Source organism: Cydia splendana, chromosome 5, assembly GCF_910591565.1.
Source record: "Cydia splendana chromosome 5, ilCydSple1.2, whole genome shotgun sequence".
Taxonomy (NCBI): Eukaryota; Metazoa; Arthropoda; class Insecta; order Lepidoptera; family Tortricidae; genus Cydia; species Cydia splendana.
In genome coordinates this window covers 9,328,056-9,348,350 of record NC_085964.1, presented here as the reverse complement: position 1 = coordinate 9,348,350, position 20,295 = coordinate 9,328,056, and the positions used below count along the sequence as shown (strand labels likewise).

The 20,295-nt window shown below is 36.4% G+C and overlaps 1 protein-coding gene across 4 annotated transcripts in view; it reads right to left on the bottom strand.

Annotated features, from left to right (window-relative positions):
* Positions 1–20,295, bottom strand: part of LOC134790662 (putative uncharacterized protein DDB_G0282133) — a 73,558-nt gene that overhangs the window by 8,919 nt on the left and 44,344 nt on the right. For 2 of the 4 annotated variants that reach the window (XM_063761541.1, XM_063761540.1), the window contains exons 2-10: positions 12,817–13,213; positions 12,094–12,251; positions 10,651–11,663; positions 7,221–7,339; positions 5,982–6,079; positions 4,728–4,854; positions 3,376–3,588; positions 2,848–3,023; positions 872–1,012 (exon numbers count right to left, since the gene is read on the bottom strand). In XM_063761541.1, the coding sequence (XP_063617611.1) occupies positions 872–1,012; positions 2,848–3,023; positions 3,376–3,588; positions 4,728–4,854; positions 5,982–6,079; positions 7,221–7,339; positions 10,651–11,663; positions 12,094–12,251; positions 12,817–13,207 (2,436 nt within the window). In that variant the 5' untranslated portion in view covers positions 13,208–13,213. The remainder of the gene's footprint in view (positions 1–871; positions 1,013–2,847; positions 3,024–3,375; positions 3,589–4,727; positions 4,855–5,981; positions 6,080–7,220; positions 7,340–10,650; positions 11,664–12,093; positions 12,252–12,816; positions 13,214–20,295) is intronic. The other 2 variants (XM_063761542.1, XM_063761543.1) reach the window with 2 other exon arrangements.

Genomic DNA, 20,295 nt, shown 5'->3' with positions numbered 1-20,295 from the left:
AATTCCACTTATAGAGGTAATTCGTTGCCAAGGGACTGGAACCGAGAACTTGGGTCCACTTTTGCCACGCGCTAAATGTGCAATGTACCTACACACTAAACAGGAGTTTTTGATACGCACTAACAACAGTCGTTGTTGGCCGGTTCACGCCATAAGTGGTAATCGTGGCGTCTGAATGCTTTGATAGTTACTATCAAATCGTACTGGGACTCACCGGTTGACGCTTGTATTGGCACTTGATGCATGCTGCCTACGAAAGCCGTACGTGGTGTCTCAACTCGAACGTCAAAGAATATCAATGACATGCGATAACTGAGGCAGCGTGGTACTTGCGTGTTTTAAACTTTCTAAATTTCTCGAGATACTCGAGAAACTCGAGAAATCCTGGTCGAGAATTCCCGTGCCTCGAGAAATAAAAAAGGTAGAGAAACCAGAAACCCTATACTTGCGTTTAGTTGTCGACCGGAGCGTTTAGCCAGAGACAAGACCTAAGACGACTACATCGCATTACAACTTAGGAACCTTCCAGTCAGCGCCATACTGCCGTCGTCACGGTGCCGTTGCGCCAACGTTGTGCCAAGCAGCCACGGCGTTAAATAGACACCAGCACTCGTGAGACTGGGGGATCACAGTTAAAAAACCCGAAGCATCCACTTTTTCTTGTCAATTGTTGCCACGATTACGTTCTCTCAAACCTGGTGTTATGGTATCTAACTTAACCAAAAAAGCATGTTCTAATAAGTAAAAGCGCTTTCCATAATGGGCCATCTATTGAACATGTTAGAAGTACATGGTTCAACAACAGTTCCTCAAACAATTTGTTCCCTGGCTGATGGGACACTATAACAAGTAAAATAGTAGATGGACGCACCTGCAGCTGGGCGACGTTCATGTCGGTGAGCAGCTGGCGCGACACGCGGCGGCGGTCGGGCGCGAGCGGCGCGTTGGCCTTGCGCATGGAGTTGCGCAGCATCTCCGTCACCGGCGACGCGCCGCGGCTGCGACGCTCGCGCTGAAATTACACACGCTCGTGACAACATATGAACGATAACAGTTCACTTGGTTACGGATTCATGAATTTGTTTTTTTTTTACTAGTAAGGATAAAAATGTTAGTTGACATGACGTAGATAACAATACTGAAGCGAATGCGATTTTATACAATGTTAATGTAACTTTATCATTCATCATCATCATCATCATCTCAGCCATAAGACGTCCACTGCTGAACATAGGCCTCCCCCTTGGACCTCCATACGTGCCGGTTGGAAGCGACCCGCATCCAGCGTCTTCCGGCGACCTTAACAAGATCGTCTGTCCATCTTGTGGGTGGACGTCCTACGCTGCGCTTGCTAGTCCGTGGTCTCCACTCGAGCACTTTTCGACCCCATCGGCCATCTTCTCTGCGTGCAATGTGGCCTGCCCATTGCCACTTCAGCTTGCTAATCCGGTGGGCTATGTCGGTGACTTTAGTTCGTCTACGGATCTCGTAGAGAAACTCCGAGCATAGCCCTCTCCATAGCTCGTTGAGCGACTTTGAGTTTTGAGATGAGGCCGATAGTGAAAGACCACGTTTCGGAGCCGTAAGTCATCACTGGTAACACACATTGATTAAAGACTTTCGTCTTGAGGCACTGAGGTATGTCGGACGAAAAGACATTACGTAGTTTCCCGAACGCTGCCCAACCGAGTTGGATTCGGCGGTTGACCTCTTTCTCGAAGTTGGACCTACCTAATTGGACTACTTGTCCTAGGTAGATGTACGAGTCAACAACTTCGAGTACCGAGTTCCCAACAGAGACTGGGATGGGCACAACATTGGCATTTGACATAAGTTTCGTCTTGTCCATGTTCATTTTCAAGCCCACCCGTTGTGAAACTCGGTTGAGGTCATCGAGCATCATGCTGAGTTCCTCCATCGACTTTGCCATGACTACGATATCGTCGGCAAACCGAAGGTGAGTGATGTATTCGCCGTTGATGTTGATGCCAAGTCCTTCCCATTCCAGGAGCTTGAAGGCGTCTTCCATTACGGCAGTAAACAGTTTCGGAGAGATAACGTCTCCCTGCCTTACGCCTCTTCGCAATGGAATCGCCCTCGTGCTCTGCTCCTGTACTCGGACCGACATGGTGGCGTTACTATACAAACACTTCAACACTTCGATGTACCGATAATCAATATGGCATCGCTGAAGAGACTCAAGCACCGCCCATGTTTCCACCGAATCGAAGGCTTTCTCATAGTCCACAAACGCTAAGCATAATGGCAAGTTATACTCTTCGGTCTTCTGTATAACTTGCCGCAGCGTATGGATGTGGTCTATGGTACTATAGCCTTTTCGGAAACCGGCTTGTTCGGGAGGCTGGAAGTCATCAAGTCTGTGTTCGAGACGGTTCGTGATGACCCTTGAAAACAGCTTATAGATATGGCTCAGAAGCGTGATGGGTCTGTAGTTCTTCAATAGGTTGTTATCACCTTTTTTGAAGAACAGCACCACCTCGCCTCTATTCCATGTTTCAGGCGTTATGCCCTCGGACAAGACGGAATTAAACTTTATCATTAGGGACCAGAAATTTAGCAGCAGATTAAAGATTTAACAATTATTACATACAGTCGCTATCAGATATATCAGAGCAGCTAAGGTGATGAAATGATGTCTCAACTCTCAATATTGTTTTTCCAAATATTTGTGAACACCTTGATCACATTGATATTGATCCGATACTTACTGAAGTTGTTTCACATTTAAGTGTTTTAATGCACCAATTATGTAGTTATTACTCAGTAATTTAGTTTGCAGTATGTTATCTAATTATGTTATCACACTATGTGGTGTCATACACCTACCTCCATCTGAATTCGGGCTAACTCTTTAGCCTGGGCGAGCGCAATCCTTGCCTCGGTTTGAAGCGTCGCCTGAAGTGCGTAGAAATCTGACTCCTTTAGCTCAATGTGTCCCAGGGACTGTGAAGATCGAGACTTGGATGTCTTCAGTGAAAGGGATGTGGGACGCAACTTAGCAACTGAAAGGAAAGAATAATACATTATTAAAAAAAAACAAGTATTAAAAAAAAAACAGCTTCTGCATGCATTATGATAAGTCAACAAAGTTTTGGTCAACTGTCAACTCTACCGTTCGACATGCAACTCCATTGTAACCTGGACTTTGCAAGACATTCTCCCTGATGTCTGCTTAGGTGCAATGCTAAAGTCAGTAGCCACAAACAAGTCAATACAGAAAAGTACAGATTACCAACATTGAAACCATGAAACATAGAAAGAAACGGTCACAGACAAACAACAATGTTAGTTCTGCCCATTGTAACAAACAAAATCAATTTACCAATTAGCTAAAACAATACATCATATACTTACCAGATGGAACAATGCCAATTTTGTCATGTTTTGTAATGCTGACAGACAGTGGCCTTGTCTGGTATGGATGGTTATTGAGGCTGTAATTGGACTTGCTGAAAATGCTTGACCGGGACAGGCTTTTGGAGCTATAGTTGATATTCCTGTCCACCTCTGACGATGATTCATTGTCAGATGCAGTTTCATTCATGAAACATATTTGGAGATTCTTCCCTGCATAGCCACACCACAACATAACACATTTTAATGACACAACACAAAATAGCCCATAATTTAGATGGTTAGGGAACAGTAATTATGAGATATGTTAAACCCATGATAGGAATGAACTAAATGACTAGTAACATTGTGGCTCAAAATGATACAACCGATAGCCGCCCAGATACCTGTTTTTTTTTTCTTAGGCAAATCTATTATTGCATTCGTTGATAGGTTTTACCTTGTGAGCGGCTAGAGGGTATAATGGTCTACCACTCTGTGTGTTTTAGTTTAGCATCAAGAGCCAAAATGATAAGATTATCACTTTGCAAGTACTGCATTTACCAATACAAAATGAACGCACTGAGCGGGTGAATGTGTTAACCAAAAATTTGTAGTATTTCTCTTACACTTCTGGTAGAGTAATATAATGTGGAAAGAGAAAATGAACTGTTGAGCTTTTTAGGTGCCACCAAAAAAGGATGTAGGTCAGGCATAAAGGTGCAAGAGACTGCATACTGCTACCATTTTTTTTATCCCACATTTAGTGAAAATAAAAATACCATCATAACACAAACCATAAAAACTGAAGAAACTATATTGGAATAAAGCATTCCGTCAATTGCAGTTTCAATATCTAGTCTTTTTAGTATGGCTATAAACTTGGTGTTGATTACATTATACATATTTTGTAAAATGTTTAAAAACACCCTTTATTTTTTTATTTGCTATGAACTCACATTCTTGTTTAATTCTTACTAAATTATTATGTGGTCTATAATTGAAATATATTTCTTTAATAATCTCTTGGTATTTTATCTGCGGCTTCTTTCAAATTGTGTTATACATAACATAATATGCTACCATTACAAGCAGCATCCAAGACATTCTAGAGACGTTCATAATACTATTGTAATTTAAATAAAATTAATGCAAATTAGCAATGTAATATGAAAACACATTTGCTCTTATATTTTGATGCAGCAGAAAGATAAAACATCAATTAGATTTTTTTTCTAGACAACACAAACAATTACCCTAGATGAGATGTTTCATAATCTACATTTGATAACGCACTCATAACCCTCTCCCAAAGCACGACCAAAATTATTTGACTAACCAAATAATAATACAATTTATGTGTACAAACTCACCATTCTGCAGTCTTGAGTGTAGGCTGGGTTTCTTTCCTGGCCTATCAGTGTGTCCCATACTATAATATTCCTCACTGTCAGCCCCCATGGCCAAACGTTTTCTGATCTCTTCCCTATCATTGCGTTTCTGAAAATTAAATTAGAAAAAATTACATCAGAAGGCCATGAGCAAACCAGAATGTCACAAAAACAAAATTCATAAAAATACTACATTTAAATTGCTTGAAGGTTCTTCTGATATGGTAACTATTCTTGTAAATTTGTCTAAAATATCATTGTCCGTGAGAATCGGCCACTCGAACTCTGTTTCAGCACATTCAGCAGTACCGATGGTACCAATGGCTCTTGGACTTAAAGCTGTATTATCACAATTATATTCATTGGTGGGTTGAACATTTTTTTTGACGAATTTCGTCTTGAGCAAATGCAGGCTTCGCTTCAATCCTGATATTTCTAAATGATCTCCATTGTCAGGTGTTTCCAATGACGTTTTGCTAAACCTTCTTTTAATGTTAGTAAATAGACCCTCAAACATCTTATATTAAAGAACAGTCTTCTGTTTTTTTGGCAAAAATATGGCACAGCCTATTAGTAGAAACAAACTACGGTAAGTTATTAGACTTAAATAAAATAGCAAAAAATAACATTATCCTCATAGCTGTCACTTCGTTGTCGTTTCGTTTGTTGTTTGACATTTAGGGCTGTGATATAGGGCAAGGACAAGAGACGTTCCATTTTTAATCGATTCCCAGTATCCTTTATCCTTAATATCGATAAAAAAAAATGACTTACAAGGCAACAAACATTATCCACTGATTCATGGTTATCATATGTAATTGTGTATAAATCTAAAAGAAACCTTGTATCTTTTTTATAATGTCTTTGTTCGGAATTAAAATATGGCATCGATGCCATCACTCAAATTTATGCTGGAGCTATTTGCACAGTAAAATTAGCCGTAGTTAACTCAAACACTGCCCGCACACCTTGATTTGTGTTGGTGGCTTGGTAGAGACTGGCCGCCTATATGCCCGCGTAGTTGAATCACCGGTAGAAAGTTGAACTTACTACTTATTGATAATTATTAAATTGTTACACATGGTTGCGGCAGACGTGGTTCAGACGTATACTTTTTACCGTTACCTTAGTACGCGGCGCGGCTAATTTAAATATACCAATGGCTATACAAAGACTGACAATATTTTTTATAGGTAGGTACTTATAATAGGATTGTACATCATAAAAAACTCGTACCCGTCTCTCTGCTTCTTTAGCTGCCTTCAAATGATTTTCAATCGCATCGAAATCTAACTTAGGCAGAGCAGTTTCGATGTTGTAGACGTCGAAACTTCCTGAAAAATAAAATAACAATTTTCAGACTTGGTTTTAGTTAATAGAACAGGGTAAGTCTACTTCTTTAAGCTGCAGAAGTGCATACCCACCTACCTAAAGCTTACATCTATAATAAACTTGGAATCAAGATCAAGTGTTAGGAGCACTTACTTAATTTTAATTTTTTGTGTGACTTATGAATTCCTAGAGCTGTAATATTATAATATATTTTATAGTTTTTATACTTTATATGTTGTTTTAAACTGATTGTTATGATCAAAGAGTAATAAGTAAGTACCTACCTAAATAGTTATATGGTTGAGGTTAACCTCCTTCCTCCGTGTTTATGTAAATGCAGCTGAGCAAGAGCATCTCCGTTAAATGTTCTAAGTTCTAAATAATTACATACAAATTAAATAGTAGGTACTTAGTACTTTTTAGGGTTCCGTACCCAAAAGGTAAAACGGGACCCTATTACTAAGACTTCGCTGTCCGTCCGTCCGTCCGTCTGTCTGTCACCAGGCTGTATCTCACGAACCGTGATAGCTAGACAGTTGAAATTTTCACAGATGATGTATTTCTGTTGCCGCTATAACAACAAATACTAAAAACAGAATAAAATAAAGATTTATGTAAATGGGGCTCCCATACAACAAACGTGATTTTTGACCAAAGTTAAGCAACGTCGGGCGTGGACAGTACTTGGATGGGTGACCGTTTTTTTTTTGCATTTTTTTTCCGTTTTTTTTTTCATTATGGTACGGAACCCTTCGTGCGCGAGTCCGACTCGCACTTGCCCGGTTTTTATCATAATAAGTAGGTATTTACAAAATTATAAAGAGTGATGAGTGATATAGACTCTGTAATTTGCTTACCTCTTCAAAATAGAATTCCACCCTTTATACCTAACACGATTACTGAACCAATACCAAATATGGTTTCAACAACCTACATTAATGGAGAATTACACGCTCTACAAATCATTAACCCTACATATAAGTAGTTGAAGACGGGAACGGTTGAATTTTGTATGTTACGACGATTGCATGCGTAATGAGGTAATTGGTAAGTATAGCTTGTATCGTAGTATAAACCATTCTTTTCCGTAGTAGGAGTAACTAGTTTATCTATTGAAAACACTTAAACATTAATTAAACTTACCTAAATCACATTTGTCTACATTTTCACCTATTCGGACGGATGAGTTGCTTTGAGCTGATCTGGTATACTTCTTAGCAGGTGCCAATTGCTTTGGCTGTTCCTTTGGCGCCGATGGTTCACTGGATTGGAACATGATTAACACTTCAGTACAAAACACTCAGTATTTATATTTGTCAATGATCAAGTAAGTACCACACCCAAGTATGAGTGAATTATGATGAGGTAAAGCGCCACAAATGATGTTCCCGCTCAATTTGAGTTGATTAACCGCGCGTCAGTGCACCGAGTCATACTTTTCTCTCGAATTTAAGAGAGTAACTGCTCTGTCGAATCTATTTTAAGCTTCAACGCCTGTTATTGCATGGCGGTAAATTTATGTTGATTCTATTAAACTACTGACCGCTGTGCATCGATCGCAACATACCTACATATTGGTGCTTCTATGTTCAATGGTGAATTTCCATGCCTACTTACTCAATATTATTTCTGAATATAAAATTTCAGTACCTAAGTTCTCAGTGCGTCCCGTTCTCATTAATAAATAAACATAATTGGTGTGAGCAGATTTTTTTAACCAAAACCTCAACGGTAAACAAACGTATAGGTATCCCGCCATCTGTAGAGCGGTTAACTTAGCCTACGCTTGCACCGTCAGCACCCTTCAGTGCAAGTCTTCGGTGTTTGTGGGTGTTATCCTGTACTAACATTTATTTATTGAAAAAAACAATTTTGGGTAGGTACCGATTGATTGAGAAAACTGTGGAAGGTTAGAGGTTGTGCAATTGTATTCCGAATCTGGGACAAATAAGACTAAATTCAAATCGGTCTACTATTTTTAAAATCCCTCTTAATTTAAATAATAAGTATATGACTCCATACAAAGAATGTCCACACAGAGTTTCGTTTTTATTGCTTTTTAAGTACCTTCCTCCAATAGACTAGACAAATAAATTCATAATCGCTCTCCTTCTTGATGCGACTGGCAAATCATATTACTTTTTGGCAACCGGGTTTTTTAACCTAATTAAACCCCGCTGAATCCGAATTTTCCGGTTGCTCGATCGAAATCTTCACCGGAAGTCAGATATTTAATATTAAAGGTCCCTTTTTTAGTTTTTCGTAAATAACTCTTAAACGGTGGCGAATAGCAAAAAATGTTCTATTACATAAGTAATCTACATAAAATTGCCTACAAGAAAGATTAAGTACCATTTTTCGCTAGGATCAATATTCAAAGAGATATTAACGCGGGAAATTTAATTATATTCACTTCTAAGGTCCCTTTTTTTAGTTTTTCGTAAATAACTCGTAAACGGTGGCCTATATCAAAAAATATTGTTTAACGTTAATAATCTACACAAAATTTTGTACCAAAAAGATACAGTACACTTTTTGCAGGTATCAATATTTAAAAAGATAATAAAGAGGGAAAGTTAATTATAATAAATTCTAAGGTTCCTTGTTTTTATTTTTACGTTAATAATTTGAAAAGTTTGACTCATAGCAAAATAAATCTTATACATAAATAATAAACATAAAATTTCCTACAAGAAACATGTAGAACACTTTTCGCTAGGATCAATATTTAAAAAGATAAAGCAGCGGGTAAGTTAATTATAATCAATTTTAAAGTCCCTTTTTAGTTTTTTAACAAGCTTTTATAAATTTGTAAATAACTCGTAAACGGTGTCTCATAGCAAAATAGGTTTTAATGAATAAATAATCTATATAAAATTTTCTCCGACAACATTTTGATCCTTTTTTTCTGTAGGATCAATATTTAAAACGATATTAAAGGAAGAAAGTTAATTACAATCAGTTCACATGTCACTTTTTTTTAATTTTTCGTAAATAACTCGTAAACGGTGACCCGTTGCAAAAAAAATATTAAACATAATTATTGAACATAAAATTGTTCACAAAAAAGGTTCTGTACACTTTTTCGCTACGATCAATATTTAATGAGGTTTTAAAGGGGGAAAGTTAATTATAATCAATTCCACACATTATTTAACTTTCCCGCTTTAATAGCTTTATAAATATTGATCCTTTCCACATGTGTCTTATAGGAAATTAAATGTACCTAAATTATTTATGTATCAGATTTTTTTTGCTACGGGTCATACTTTACAAATTATTTACGAAAAACTAAAAAAAAGTGTCATGTGAATTGATTGTAATGAACTTTCTTCCTTTAATATCGTTTCAAATATTGATCCTAGAGAAAAGTGTTCAATATGTTTTTCGTAGAAAATTTTATGCCAATTATTTATTTACAAGAACTTTAAGAAGGAACCTATTTTGCTATGAGCCTTATTTTACGAAAACCTAAAAATAGGGACCTGGAAATTGATTATAATTAACTTATCCCCTTTAATACCTCTTTGATTATTGATCGTAGCGAAAATGTGTACAAAACCTTTTTTGTGGACAATTTTATATTCAATATTTATGGTTAATATTTTTTTGCAACGGGTCACCGTTTACGAGTTATTTACGAAAAACTTAAAAAAGTGAATGTGAACTGATTGTAAGTAACTTTCTTCCTTTAATATCGTTTTAAATATTGATCCTAGAGAAAAAAGGTTCAAAATATTATTGGAGAAAATTTTATGTAGATTATTTATTCATTAAAACCTATTTTGCCATGGGACACCGTTTACGAGTTATTTACAAAAAACTAAAAAGGGACTTTAAAATTGATTATAATTAACATACTCGCTGCTTTGTCTTTTTAAATATTGATCCTAGCGAAAAGTGTTCTACATGTTTCTTGTACGAAATTTTGTGTTTATTAAATAATAAATATGTATAAGATTTATTTTGCTATGAGTCATACTTTTCAAATTATTAACGTAAAAATAAAAATAAGGAACCTTAGAATTTATTATAATTTACTTTCCCTCTTTATTATCTTTTTAAATATTGAACCCTGCAAAAAGTGAACTGGATTATTTATGTACAAAATTTTGTGTAGATTATTAACGTTTAAGAACATTTTTTGACATTGGCCACCGTTTACGAGTTACCCACGAAAACCTAAAAAAAGGGACCTTGGAAGTAATTATAATTAAATTTCCCGCGTTAATACCTCTTTGAATATTGATCCTAGCGAAAAATTGTACTGAATCTTTCTTGTAGGCAATTTTATGCAGATTACTTATGTGATAGAACATTTTTTACTATGCGCCACCGTTTAAGAGTTTGTTACGAAAAACTAAAAAAAGGGACCTTTAATATCAAATATCTCACTTCCAGTCACGAATTCGATCAAGCAACCGGCAAATTCGGATTCAGCGGGATCTAATTAGGTTAATAAACCCGGTTGCCAAAAAGTAATATGATTTGCCAGTCGAAATCGATTTTATGAAAAATAAAACCAGTCTAGTTATAAGTTAAACAATAGCAAATCGCAAGAATTACAACTTACCTTAATACCTTGACCGGTTTTCTTGCAAGTACATCAGGATTGCTTCCACTTACGTCTCCGGTATATCGAGATGAATTTGCAACTTCATTGAAATTACCATCTGTAAGGATCACAGACGGTTCTTTTTTATTCCTTATCCATAATCTATCACGTTCTCGCATTTCATCTAACTTCGGAATTATTTTTCTTAACTCAGTGCTAAGTTGTTTTATTGTATTTTCGACGTTGTTGCTCATATTTTTTGCGTCGTATTCGTTATCATAAAGGGTAATTTCATCTTTTCCGTCTGATAAGAATGCATCGGTTATCTTATTCGTGTTATTTTCTATCAATAAAAATGTAGGCCTACTGAGATTCATCTCTTTTATTGCATTTGTTTCATTTTGTTTAATGTCGCTAATATCATTGTTTAACACTTCTCTACTACTTGTTCCATTTGCTGACTTATCCGGACTGATCTCGATTTCATCAGCATGAGTTTCAACGAGTTTCTTTATAACATGATTTACGACTTCACTTATGTTATTTATGGTATTCTCGATTGGCTTCGCAAATGTATCTTTGATATCTTTTCTTAATTCTTCTAAATCATCTTGAATATTAATGTTATAATTTAATAATTGTTTTATTTCGTCCTCAATTTCTTTATTAAAATCCCCTATTATGTCTTTAGTGTGAAAGTTATTTTCTATATCTGTATCCGTGCAAGCTATTTCAAATTCACTACGGTTAATGTTGTTATTATTTTCCGATATTGTTTTTAATAAATCAGGAATTTCCGTTTGTGAAAGACTATCTGACGTTGCTGTTATTTTACTTTCAATAGGTGAACTTAGTATTTTAGAATTGTTTAAGTCTTCCTGGTTATTATTATTGATATTTTTACATACAATGGTGGTTTCATTTAAGTTAAGCTCTGGTTCGTATGTTGATTCAGTTATCTCTAAATCTATATCGTCATCCGTCATATCATTTTCAGAGTGATAAAAATTTTCAATGTTTGAAGAATAATCCTGGAAAAGAAAAATATCCTTTTTTAATATTTACAATTATGTATAATATATTATAGGTACCTACCCTATTCTACCTTCTTTACAATACAATACAAATACTCTTTATTGCACACCTCATTACAAAAAACAATACAAATAATACGAAAGTAGAGGTTAAACAAGGCGGTCTTATCGCTAAAAAGCGATCTCTTCCAGACAACCTGATTAAAAGATATAGAGTTCCCTAATGAAATAAAAGTATTACATACTTCAATTGTTTACAAATATACATTCATATCTGCGACATCTATTAAAACCATGCTTATGATAAACATTTCATATGTATAACTTTTAACAAATAGTAAGTACGTACTAATGAGGCTTCCTGTCAGCCCCAGATCTGGGTCAGTGCCCGCACTACAAGGGCATCTGTCAGCGAAACTTGACCCACCTGTAACGTATGCGCCAAGTGTTGAAAACCTGGATAATTTGGATTCACGATTCCTCTAGGCACAGGGCGACTGCCATTCTCAGACATCTCATCCGTGTCTGAATGATCGAATGGCCGCTCGTCATCAATTGGGGTTGTATTCGAAGACACATTACTACCTGAAATATCGATTTTCAGACGTTACGCACACACGTCCAAAGTATTAGACACTGCTTCTAAACGTTCATTCACCCACGCACCCACGCATTTAACAGTCTAAATAATTAAACGCCTAAAGAAAATATAGCTCCCTCGTCCAAATAAATACGGGCAGCGTTACCTTTACGCGTAACGTGGATATTAGATTACGCTTGTTCACTTAAATTTTCATCCAAATACACTTACCATTTCATTCAGATGATTTGTAATTGAAATAAGCTTTTATAAGACTCTTGAATTATAAACCGCTTGAAAGAAATAACAGGCAACAAAATTATCAGGCGCTTTGAACGTAGTTTATATAGGTTATGAGTCGCTTAGGTAGTATTCGTGTAAGTACTTTATTAAAAGCTGATTACCACGGCTTTACCTATATGTTTACCAATTTACTTGCACAGTAAATGTTTCGGTAACATTGTACCTAACTAAAGTAGCTTTGTAAAAACAAAAGCAACATGCGTGATGGCGTATCTTGGAGAAAGATTAAATCAAGGCCTGCCAATTAAGTTTTCTTTTAATACGTACCTAGAAAGCTTTCACGGGGAGCGAGGAAGTTTTCCGTGGCGCCCTCCAGATTGCTAGCTTCTGTGTTATTCAAATTCAAGAATACTGGGTTATTTTGATTGTTCAGCCTATACAGGGTATTGCACACTGGTTCAGCAGTCAAGTTGGAGGTTTCGTTTGTAGCATTCTTATTTTGCACACTATTATTTCTGATCAAACCAGTAGTAATACTCGAATTATTGTAATTAGAATTAAATTGGAAATGTTCCGTCCTGTTAATATTATTATAAAAATATTCCGAGCTGGTGTGATTAGGTAGCCAGCTCCTGTTGTCAGAGTTTACGTGTGACAGTATCTGACGCCCGTTCTCTGCGGCCAGATTACCATTATCGGTAATCTGTTTGATTCTCATGATTACCTGAAACAACATAAAGCCGAGTTAATATATTTCTCAATACAGTAACGCTTGGCGTTTATTTAGTATTGCTTTCCTCGGAAATTCCATTTGACGGTATAAAATTATTCTATTTATACAGTATGTGTTGGTAATGCTTGGCAACAAAAATAACGTAATAATCTCTAATTTAGTTACATCAATATCATGACGAGTTTGTGTTCATAATAAAAATGTGAACCCCAATCTAGCGTGGTTCTTACGACGCTTGGGGTCAAATTATGCGAGACGTGCCAAGACAAAAATGTTTTGTAAATTAGGCAGCAAGAAATATACTGACATTGGATTATATTAAATTCTTATAAAGTGTGATAATGGGCCGGGAGGTGAGGTAGGTGTCTCCTTGGAAGTTGAACTGACTGGGGCGGAAAGGTCTCTGGGAACGAACTTTGCAAGTTTCGCGCTGTTGCCAACTAATCACCAAGAGTCGCAGCGTGTCTCGCATCACATTTTCTAACTCGCTTTCTCAATTATTTGTTGTGTAAGAAATTAGATATACAAAGTAATTACCCGAGTACAAAGTATGTACAGTCAACCAATATGAATCCTAGGCCACTATAGAACCTTGTCGCTTTAACTATTAGGTACAATGGAGAACTGTCAGATATCGTAGAAGATTTTAAACAAATTGATTCGTTATGACATGGCTCTATCTCTATAGGTCTATAGTGACCTAGAAATGAAATTGTTTGACTGTACCAACCTAATACAGTGCCAGCTTTCAGTTGTTTTTTCATGTCAGCTGGTAAACATGCTCGTTAAACCACTGATATGTTTTTTTTGTGTTGCTCATTACTAAACTTAGAAAAGTTTCTTAGCTTCTCATTCTTGAAAATCATGCAACGCACAATATTTCCCTTGTACCACTTATTATGCATGTTATTCAATTTACTACGGATAAGATTTCAAAATATGATTAGGTTAATAAAACAGAGTTAGTTGACGGTTCCTAGAATTTTACAAGACACCACAATAGGAAGAAGTAAAATCAATAATAAGATATTAAAATAAGGACCTACCTACATAGTTTCAGCATCAAGTAAATAATTAAGAGGTGAATAACACTTTAAGAATGACTCACGCTAGACCGGGTCGGGGCCGGGCCGGAGCTTCCGGCGCTTCGTTTTCTATGGAAAGCACCACGTGATCACCGATCAGCCGTCATAGATAATGACATGTCGGACGCCTCGGCGGTAAATAAATTATAATTCTAATAGGTACCTAATTTACCTACTACTACTACACTATATTATGTAGAGACTTTATACTATTCTTGTTATTTGGGACAAAAGAGCTGGCAGCTTCCTCGCTAAACGAATAAGCGTTGCGATTCAGCGAGAAAATGCTGCCAGCATCCTTGGCACTATGCCCCAGGGGCCCTCTGTAGATATAGATTTTTAGGTTGTTTTCTTTTTTCTTTTTTAGGTTTAGTTTTAGTTTTGCAGGTAGTTTTAATTTTAGGTTATTTTTTATTGTAAGTTTGGTGTTGTGTAACAAGTAATAATTAAATGAAAGAGCTTCTTGTTATTTACTTATCCGATAATTTATTTTATTTTGGTAGTAACATTACATGATGTTTTATTTTTTCAACATTGAGGTTTTCGCTCCGGGAAAACGTAAGCGTATTCCATTAAAGCTTACGGAAGCAATATCGGCGGCATACCGAAAGCGACAGTACGTATACATTAACATATATGTATAATTGTATACCTACATGTATAAAGCTAAGATTTTCCTTCCAGAAACTCGTGATGTGAAAAATGTAGCCTTAAAGGTGCCTACAACTTGCCTACAACCGTGAAATGAATTCACTTCAACAAATGTAACAGCTAGTAACAACGTATCTAAAATATAGGTAAGGTATATTTCTAACAATACTTGCTAATTGTTAAATGCGTATTTGTACTATATAAACAATATATCCAGAATGATAACGTTTTCTTGAATCCATATCGAAATTTTAGAGCCTCGAGCACCTGTCCCATTGACTGGTTTCTATATTACCCTGCGCTTAGATAGGTAGATGCGAGACAAACCTGCCGGCCTAGCCAAGGTTACAATCGCTATCGCTTCGACAACGAAAAGCATTATGTCTCTCTATCACTCTTCCATATTAGCGCGACAGTGACAGTTGCGTTTCGATCGCTACGGAGCGTAAGCGATTGACATCTTGGCTACGCGGCCAGATAGAACCTTTACCATGTTTACACAAAAGGAGGAGACGTTGTTAAAGTTTTTGTGTTATGTTATTATCATTGGATTTTATGTCCTAAATCCATAGAGGGCTATATTGCGGATCAGAGCCGGATATTGTAAGCGGCGCGCCCTCGTCCTCGCGACAGGCACGCGGCGGCGGCGCCGACCTCAATCCGCTTATACCTACAGCCTGATAAGCTCTACCCGCCATGCCATTATTACAATAAAACACTTCTTTAAAAGCAAAAGTTTCACTTTCCACCGACTGGCATTTTGAGGTCTATGTTTCATGTAGATACCCTACCGCAGAAGTAACAAACAAACAAACAAACGCCTCCCTTCCGATCACTACTTATCGAATCCAACAATCTAAATTAAATTCCAGACACGTTAATAGATATTAATCGAGTAGGAAGACGGAATATTTTGCGATTTTTTAAGAGCACGTGTTTTTTATAATTAGCCAATGTTATTCTGTACCTATAGTATAATATAGGTACCTACTTACTGTATAGTTGAATTATCGAGAAGATGGAATTGCATTTGTAGTGGTTGTATGCTGATAGTACAAGAAAATAGAAAATTCAAATATAGAATGCCTGTAAACAAACAATACTACTACATATGCAATTCCACGCTCTCGATGATACGACTATACTACTCGTATTAGAGTATAGTAAACCGTAAACTCATAATCGTTAGGTAGGTACATGACGTGGCGTTACTGAACTATTTCTCCTGAAATTACGTGTCATCAATAAATCAATTAAAATTACTGCTTCAATGGAGGGTGAAAACCCGCTTTATATACCGAAAAAAGTTAGGCATATTTTAGCAAAAATGGACAATCATGATGTACAGTTTGGACAGCCCTGTCGGCCCTCTTTAAGTAAAGCACCCAACTCCGAGGAGAAAAGTTTCAATTTTATGTCTCTAGATAAGAAAGTCCTGAGATAAGCAGCAGATTTAATTAATTTCAACTCCAGTAGGTACGTCAGGATTACGATTCTCACCAACTTCTATTGTCTTCCAATCTGTATTGTGTACATAGATATGCTGTAGGCTGTCTAATCCATGGAATTGCCTTTAATTTGATCGCAGAGTCAAGTCAAACATTGCAAGATTGAGACTCAGATAGCTTTGAGCACATTTCGTTGAATCGGTATAAGATATATTGACACGATTAAGAGTCTAGACGGTATTCAATTCCCTTTCGCTGAAATCCGTGGCATTTCACCTTTCAGTCCTTCACTAATTCAAATTCAGTAGGTACTCAGTATTGTATTTTCACAAAAGTATGGATATATGGATTTTAGGAACCTAAACTATTATGAAAGCTGCCTGATTCGACAGGTAAGTATTTTTATTTATTAGGTGTCGTGTTTTGGTTTCTCGGAAACGAATAATCTCATCTTTCTTAGACCGTAAAATATTACGGGCTTAAATTGGAAAATGCCAAAACTTAGAATTTTTAAATATGACTAGGTCGCGAATAGGAAGAGATGGGGTTGTATAGTTAAAAATACCAAATGTGAAGAAAAACGAATGCGGTAAATTGCGAATGTGAAGAATGCATACCTATTGTGCAGAATCGCGAACAGTAGTAAAGGATGTAGGTATGTAAGTATAGCAATTTAAAATTACTAGTAGTTCGCCCCGAAAGACATGTGCGCCGCGCCGCCGCGCCGCCGCCGCCGACGATTCTTCCACGCCGCCGCCGCCGATAAATCTGATCGGCGTATAATCGGCGTGGAAAATTTTGATACCTATCGTGTCTTATTGCATGTTGCGTAATGAGTAGATAGTGTCAGAGGTATAATAAGGACTGTTCATTTTATTAAGCGGACAGACAAAAAAGTATAAATTACATTTTTCTAATTCTGGAATCGCTTTATTTAGATAAATATAATAAAAACGGAAACCAAAGCAAAACATTTTAATGTAAATATAGTATAATATAATAACATCGGTAAGATTTTCGTACTTTTACACGGTTGCGCCGTTCAAGTGCCTGCACATCAATTTTTGACACTTTGAATTCTTTCAATGTTTTAGCTTCTCATCTACCCTTTTTTAAGTGCATCTTCACATTGGTCTAGTGCCACTCGATGGGGTGGAGCTCCGGGCAATTAGATGAGTTGACTTGTTATTGAACGAAATCAATGTTTTTCAAATTCAGTAGCTTCACTTTCTGACCAGCATAGTGGGCACTTGCCAAATCAGGCCGAAATGAAGAGTTGACATTATGCGTTTGATAGACGGAAAGTACTCGTTATTGGATGCATTATTTTCTATAAATGTCGCAACCAAAGTTCATGTCGCAAAATAGAACAAACTTTTTAAGGCCACAGGAACCAATTGTCTGCCAGACAAGGACTTTCTTCATGAATTGGTCAATTTTGATGTTACTCTCCTCGTCGAATATATGATCTTCTACAACGGCATGGTAGCATCAGACCTCTGTGAACTTGGCACCCGACCTTGACCAATTTTTTATTTATATTTTTTTTCTTATAGTATTTTGTTTGTAGTTAGTTGTAGTTAAAAGGATTTTATTTGTAGTTGCCCCAAAAAAAAGTTATGGGGGTGAAAAAAATCCCAGCACCCCACTTTTGAAATCTTATACTTTTATTGTTGATACTGGCTTAGAATCGTTTGTAGTTGATTGTAGTTCCTTTATTTTCATTTGTAGTAGCCAAAAAACCCCAAAAAATAAAAAAAAATAAAAACGCCTTAAGAGCCCGTTGATGTCTTTTCCCGATAGAGAGCGATAAACAGTAGTACTACGGCTTGGTCGTTACTTGACATGAACGCGCTCTCGTCTTTAATTTCATGAAAAAGCTCTTTATCGGGAAAAGACATCAACGGGCTCTTAAGGCGTTTTTATTTTTTTTTATTTTTTGGGGTTTTTTGGCTACTACAAATGAAAATAAAGGAACTACAATCAACTACAAACGATTCTAAGCCAGTATCAACAATAAAAGTATAAGATTTCAAAAGTGGGGTGCTGGGATTTTTTTCACCCCCATAACTTTTTTTTGGGGCAACTACAAATAAAATCCTTTTAACTACAATTAACTACAAACAAAATACTATAAGAAAAAAAATATAAATAAAAAATTGGTCAAGGTCGGGTGCCAAGTTCACAGAGGTTAGCATCAGAGCCATTGGTGACGTACTACAGCAAAATTTTACGCATTTTCCGTTGTCCATTATAATGCTACGAAATTTATCTTAATGTAAAATGTACAGTACAGTTTGACGCTTCTTTTTTTCGATTGCTTTCGCTGCTCTGCAATTCTTTTGTCCATTTTTTTCTTTTTATGGGTCCATTTATTGTACATACTTCTTATATTTTAATCTGTGCCTACTCTAACGCCTGCTGTCTTAGGAATTTCGCGAACCGATAAGTAATTTTTTTTATTTTAACAGCCGCATGTGTGACGTTTATACAATAAAAGTGCAATGCGAACTACCTGCAAGTCGACATTCTGTTGTCAACTGTCATGGCGTACAGGCGGGTCGCGGACCACACGTGACTGACCAACTGAGTTTTATTTATCACCTTGTAATACAACAGAACCTAGACGTCACAATGGCGACGAGGATAAAGAACGTAAGAAAAAACAAAAAATCGATGTAGTTGCTAAATAACCGACAAAAAGTTATCAGTTTGAAATTATTTTTTCAATAAAAGGGAGGGAGACGAATGACCCAAATAGCACAGGTATGATGGACCCATTGTGGACTTAATTTATAGCTCTGAGCACATAAACATCTTTATAAGGTACACTTCTGGTATTTAAACTATATTTTGATCGAGAAAAGAGCTATTTTTACGCTAATATTATTACTATAGGGCACATTTCAACGTCTTATTCAGTTTAAATACTATTTAATGCTTTTACCTTTCCAAAAAACGGGTCGGTGAACAGAAATTAAGCCAAATACAGTAAAATAAGTTATTATAAAATAGAAATAAAACTTTTATAGCGACTGTGTATTTAAGGAAGCGTGTAAAACTATAATTAAGTTATACGTATAATAAATAAACTGTCGCGCATATTGCTGTGTAGTGCTGAATATGTCTGTTCACCGGTAATTTACTACAGGTAACTAAGTATACCAACGTGGTGCTGTCTGCGTTAACGGTTGTTGAAACAATATCTGGGTGCGCTGTAGTTTATTATTAGCTCACAAATGTATCAAATTAACGACAAATGCTTAATAATAGTTCACCTAATAGGTTTAACACTTTTAACCAGAAGCTATCTACCTAAATAAATAATAAGTGTACGCTTTATTTAGCGTCAGACTCAATAAAAATCAACAGATCATCTGCTATACAACATGGTGCTACTTAGCTTACTCGTGCTAGTTAGATATGCATTTAAATTATTTAACCAAATCAGCATAATATTATCTGGGTCTTGTTTCTATAATGCAAAAGGAAAAATAAGTAAACAAACTGATACTGTCGGTGAAATTTGTCGTAAAGCTTAAGCTTAATACGAGTATTCTCCAAAAATGGAATACTTTTATGGTTGTAAATGTTGTTGTGTTAATATTGCTCTCACCCTCCTGGGGCCCAGCCATACAAGGAAAAAGTCTGAAATTTGCTATTGAAATTTGAATCTATAGTGTAGGATTCAGGGTTGATTTTGTTTTGTTTAAAATGGAACGAAGCAAAACAGATGCAACTCTGCTTCAATTAAACATTAGGTTGTGTCGCTAAGGAGCAAAATGTCATGGTTACGGCGACGGCAAACATTGAATCCTGAACGAAGCGAGGTATTAATATGGAATACTGAGCGTAGTGAGGGATTCAAGTGTTAACGCCCAAAGTGAAA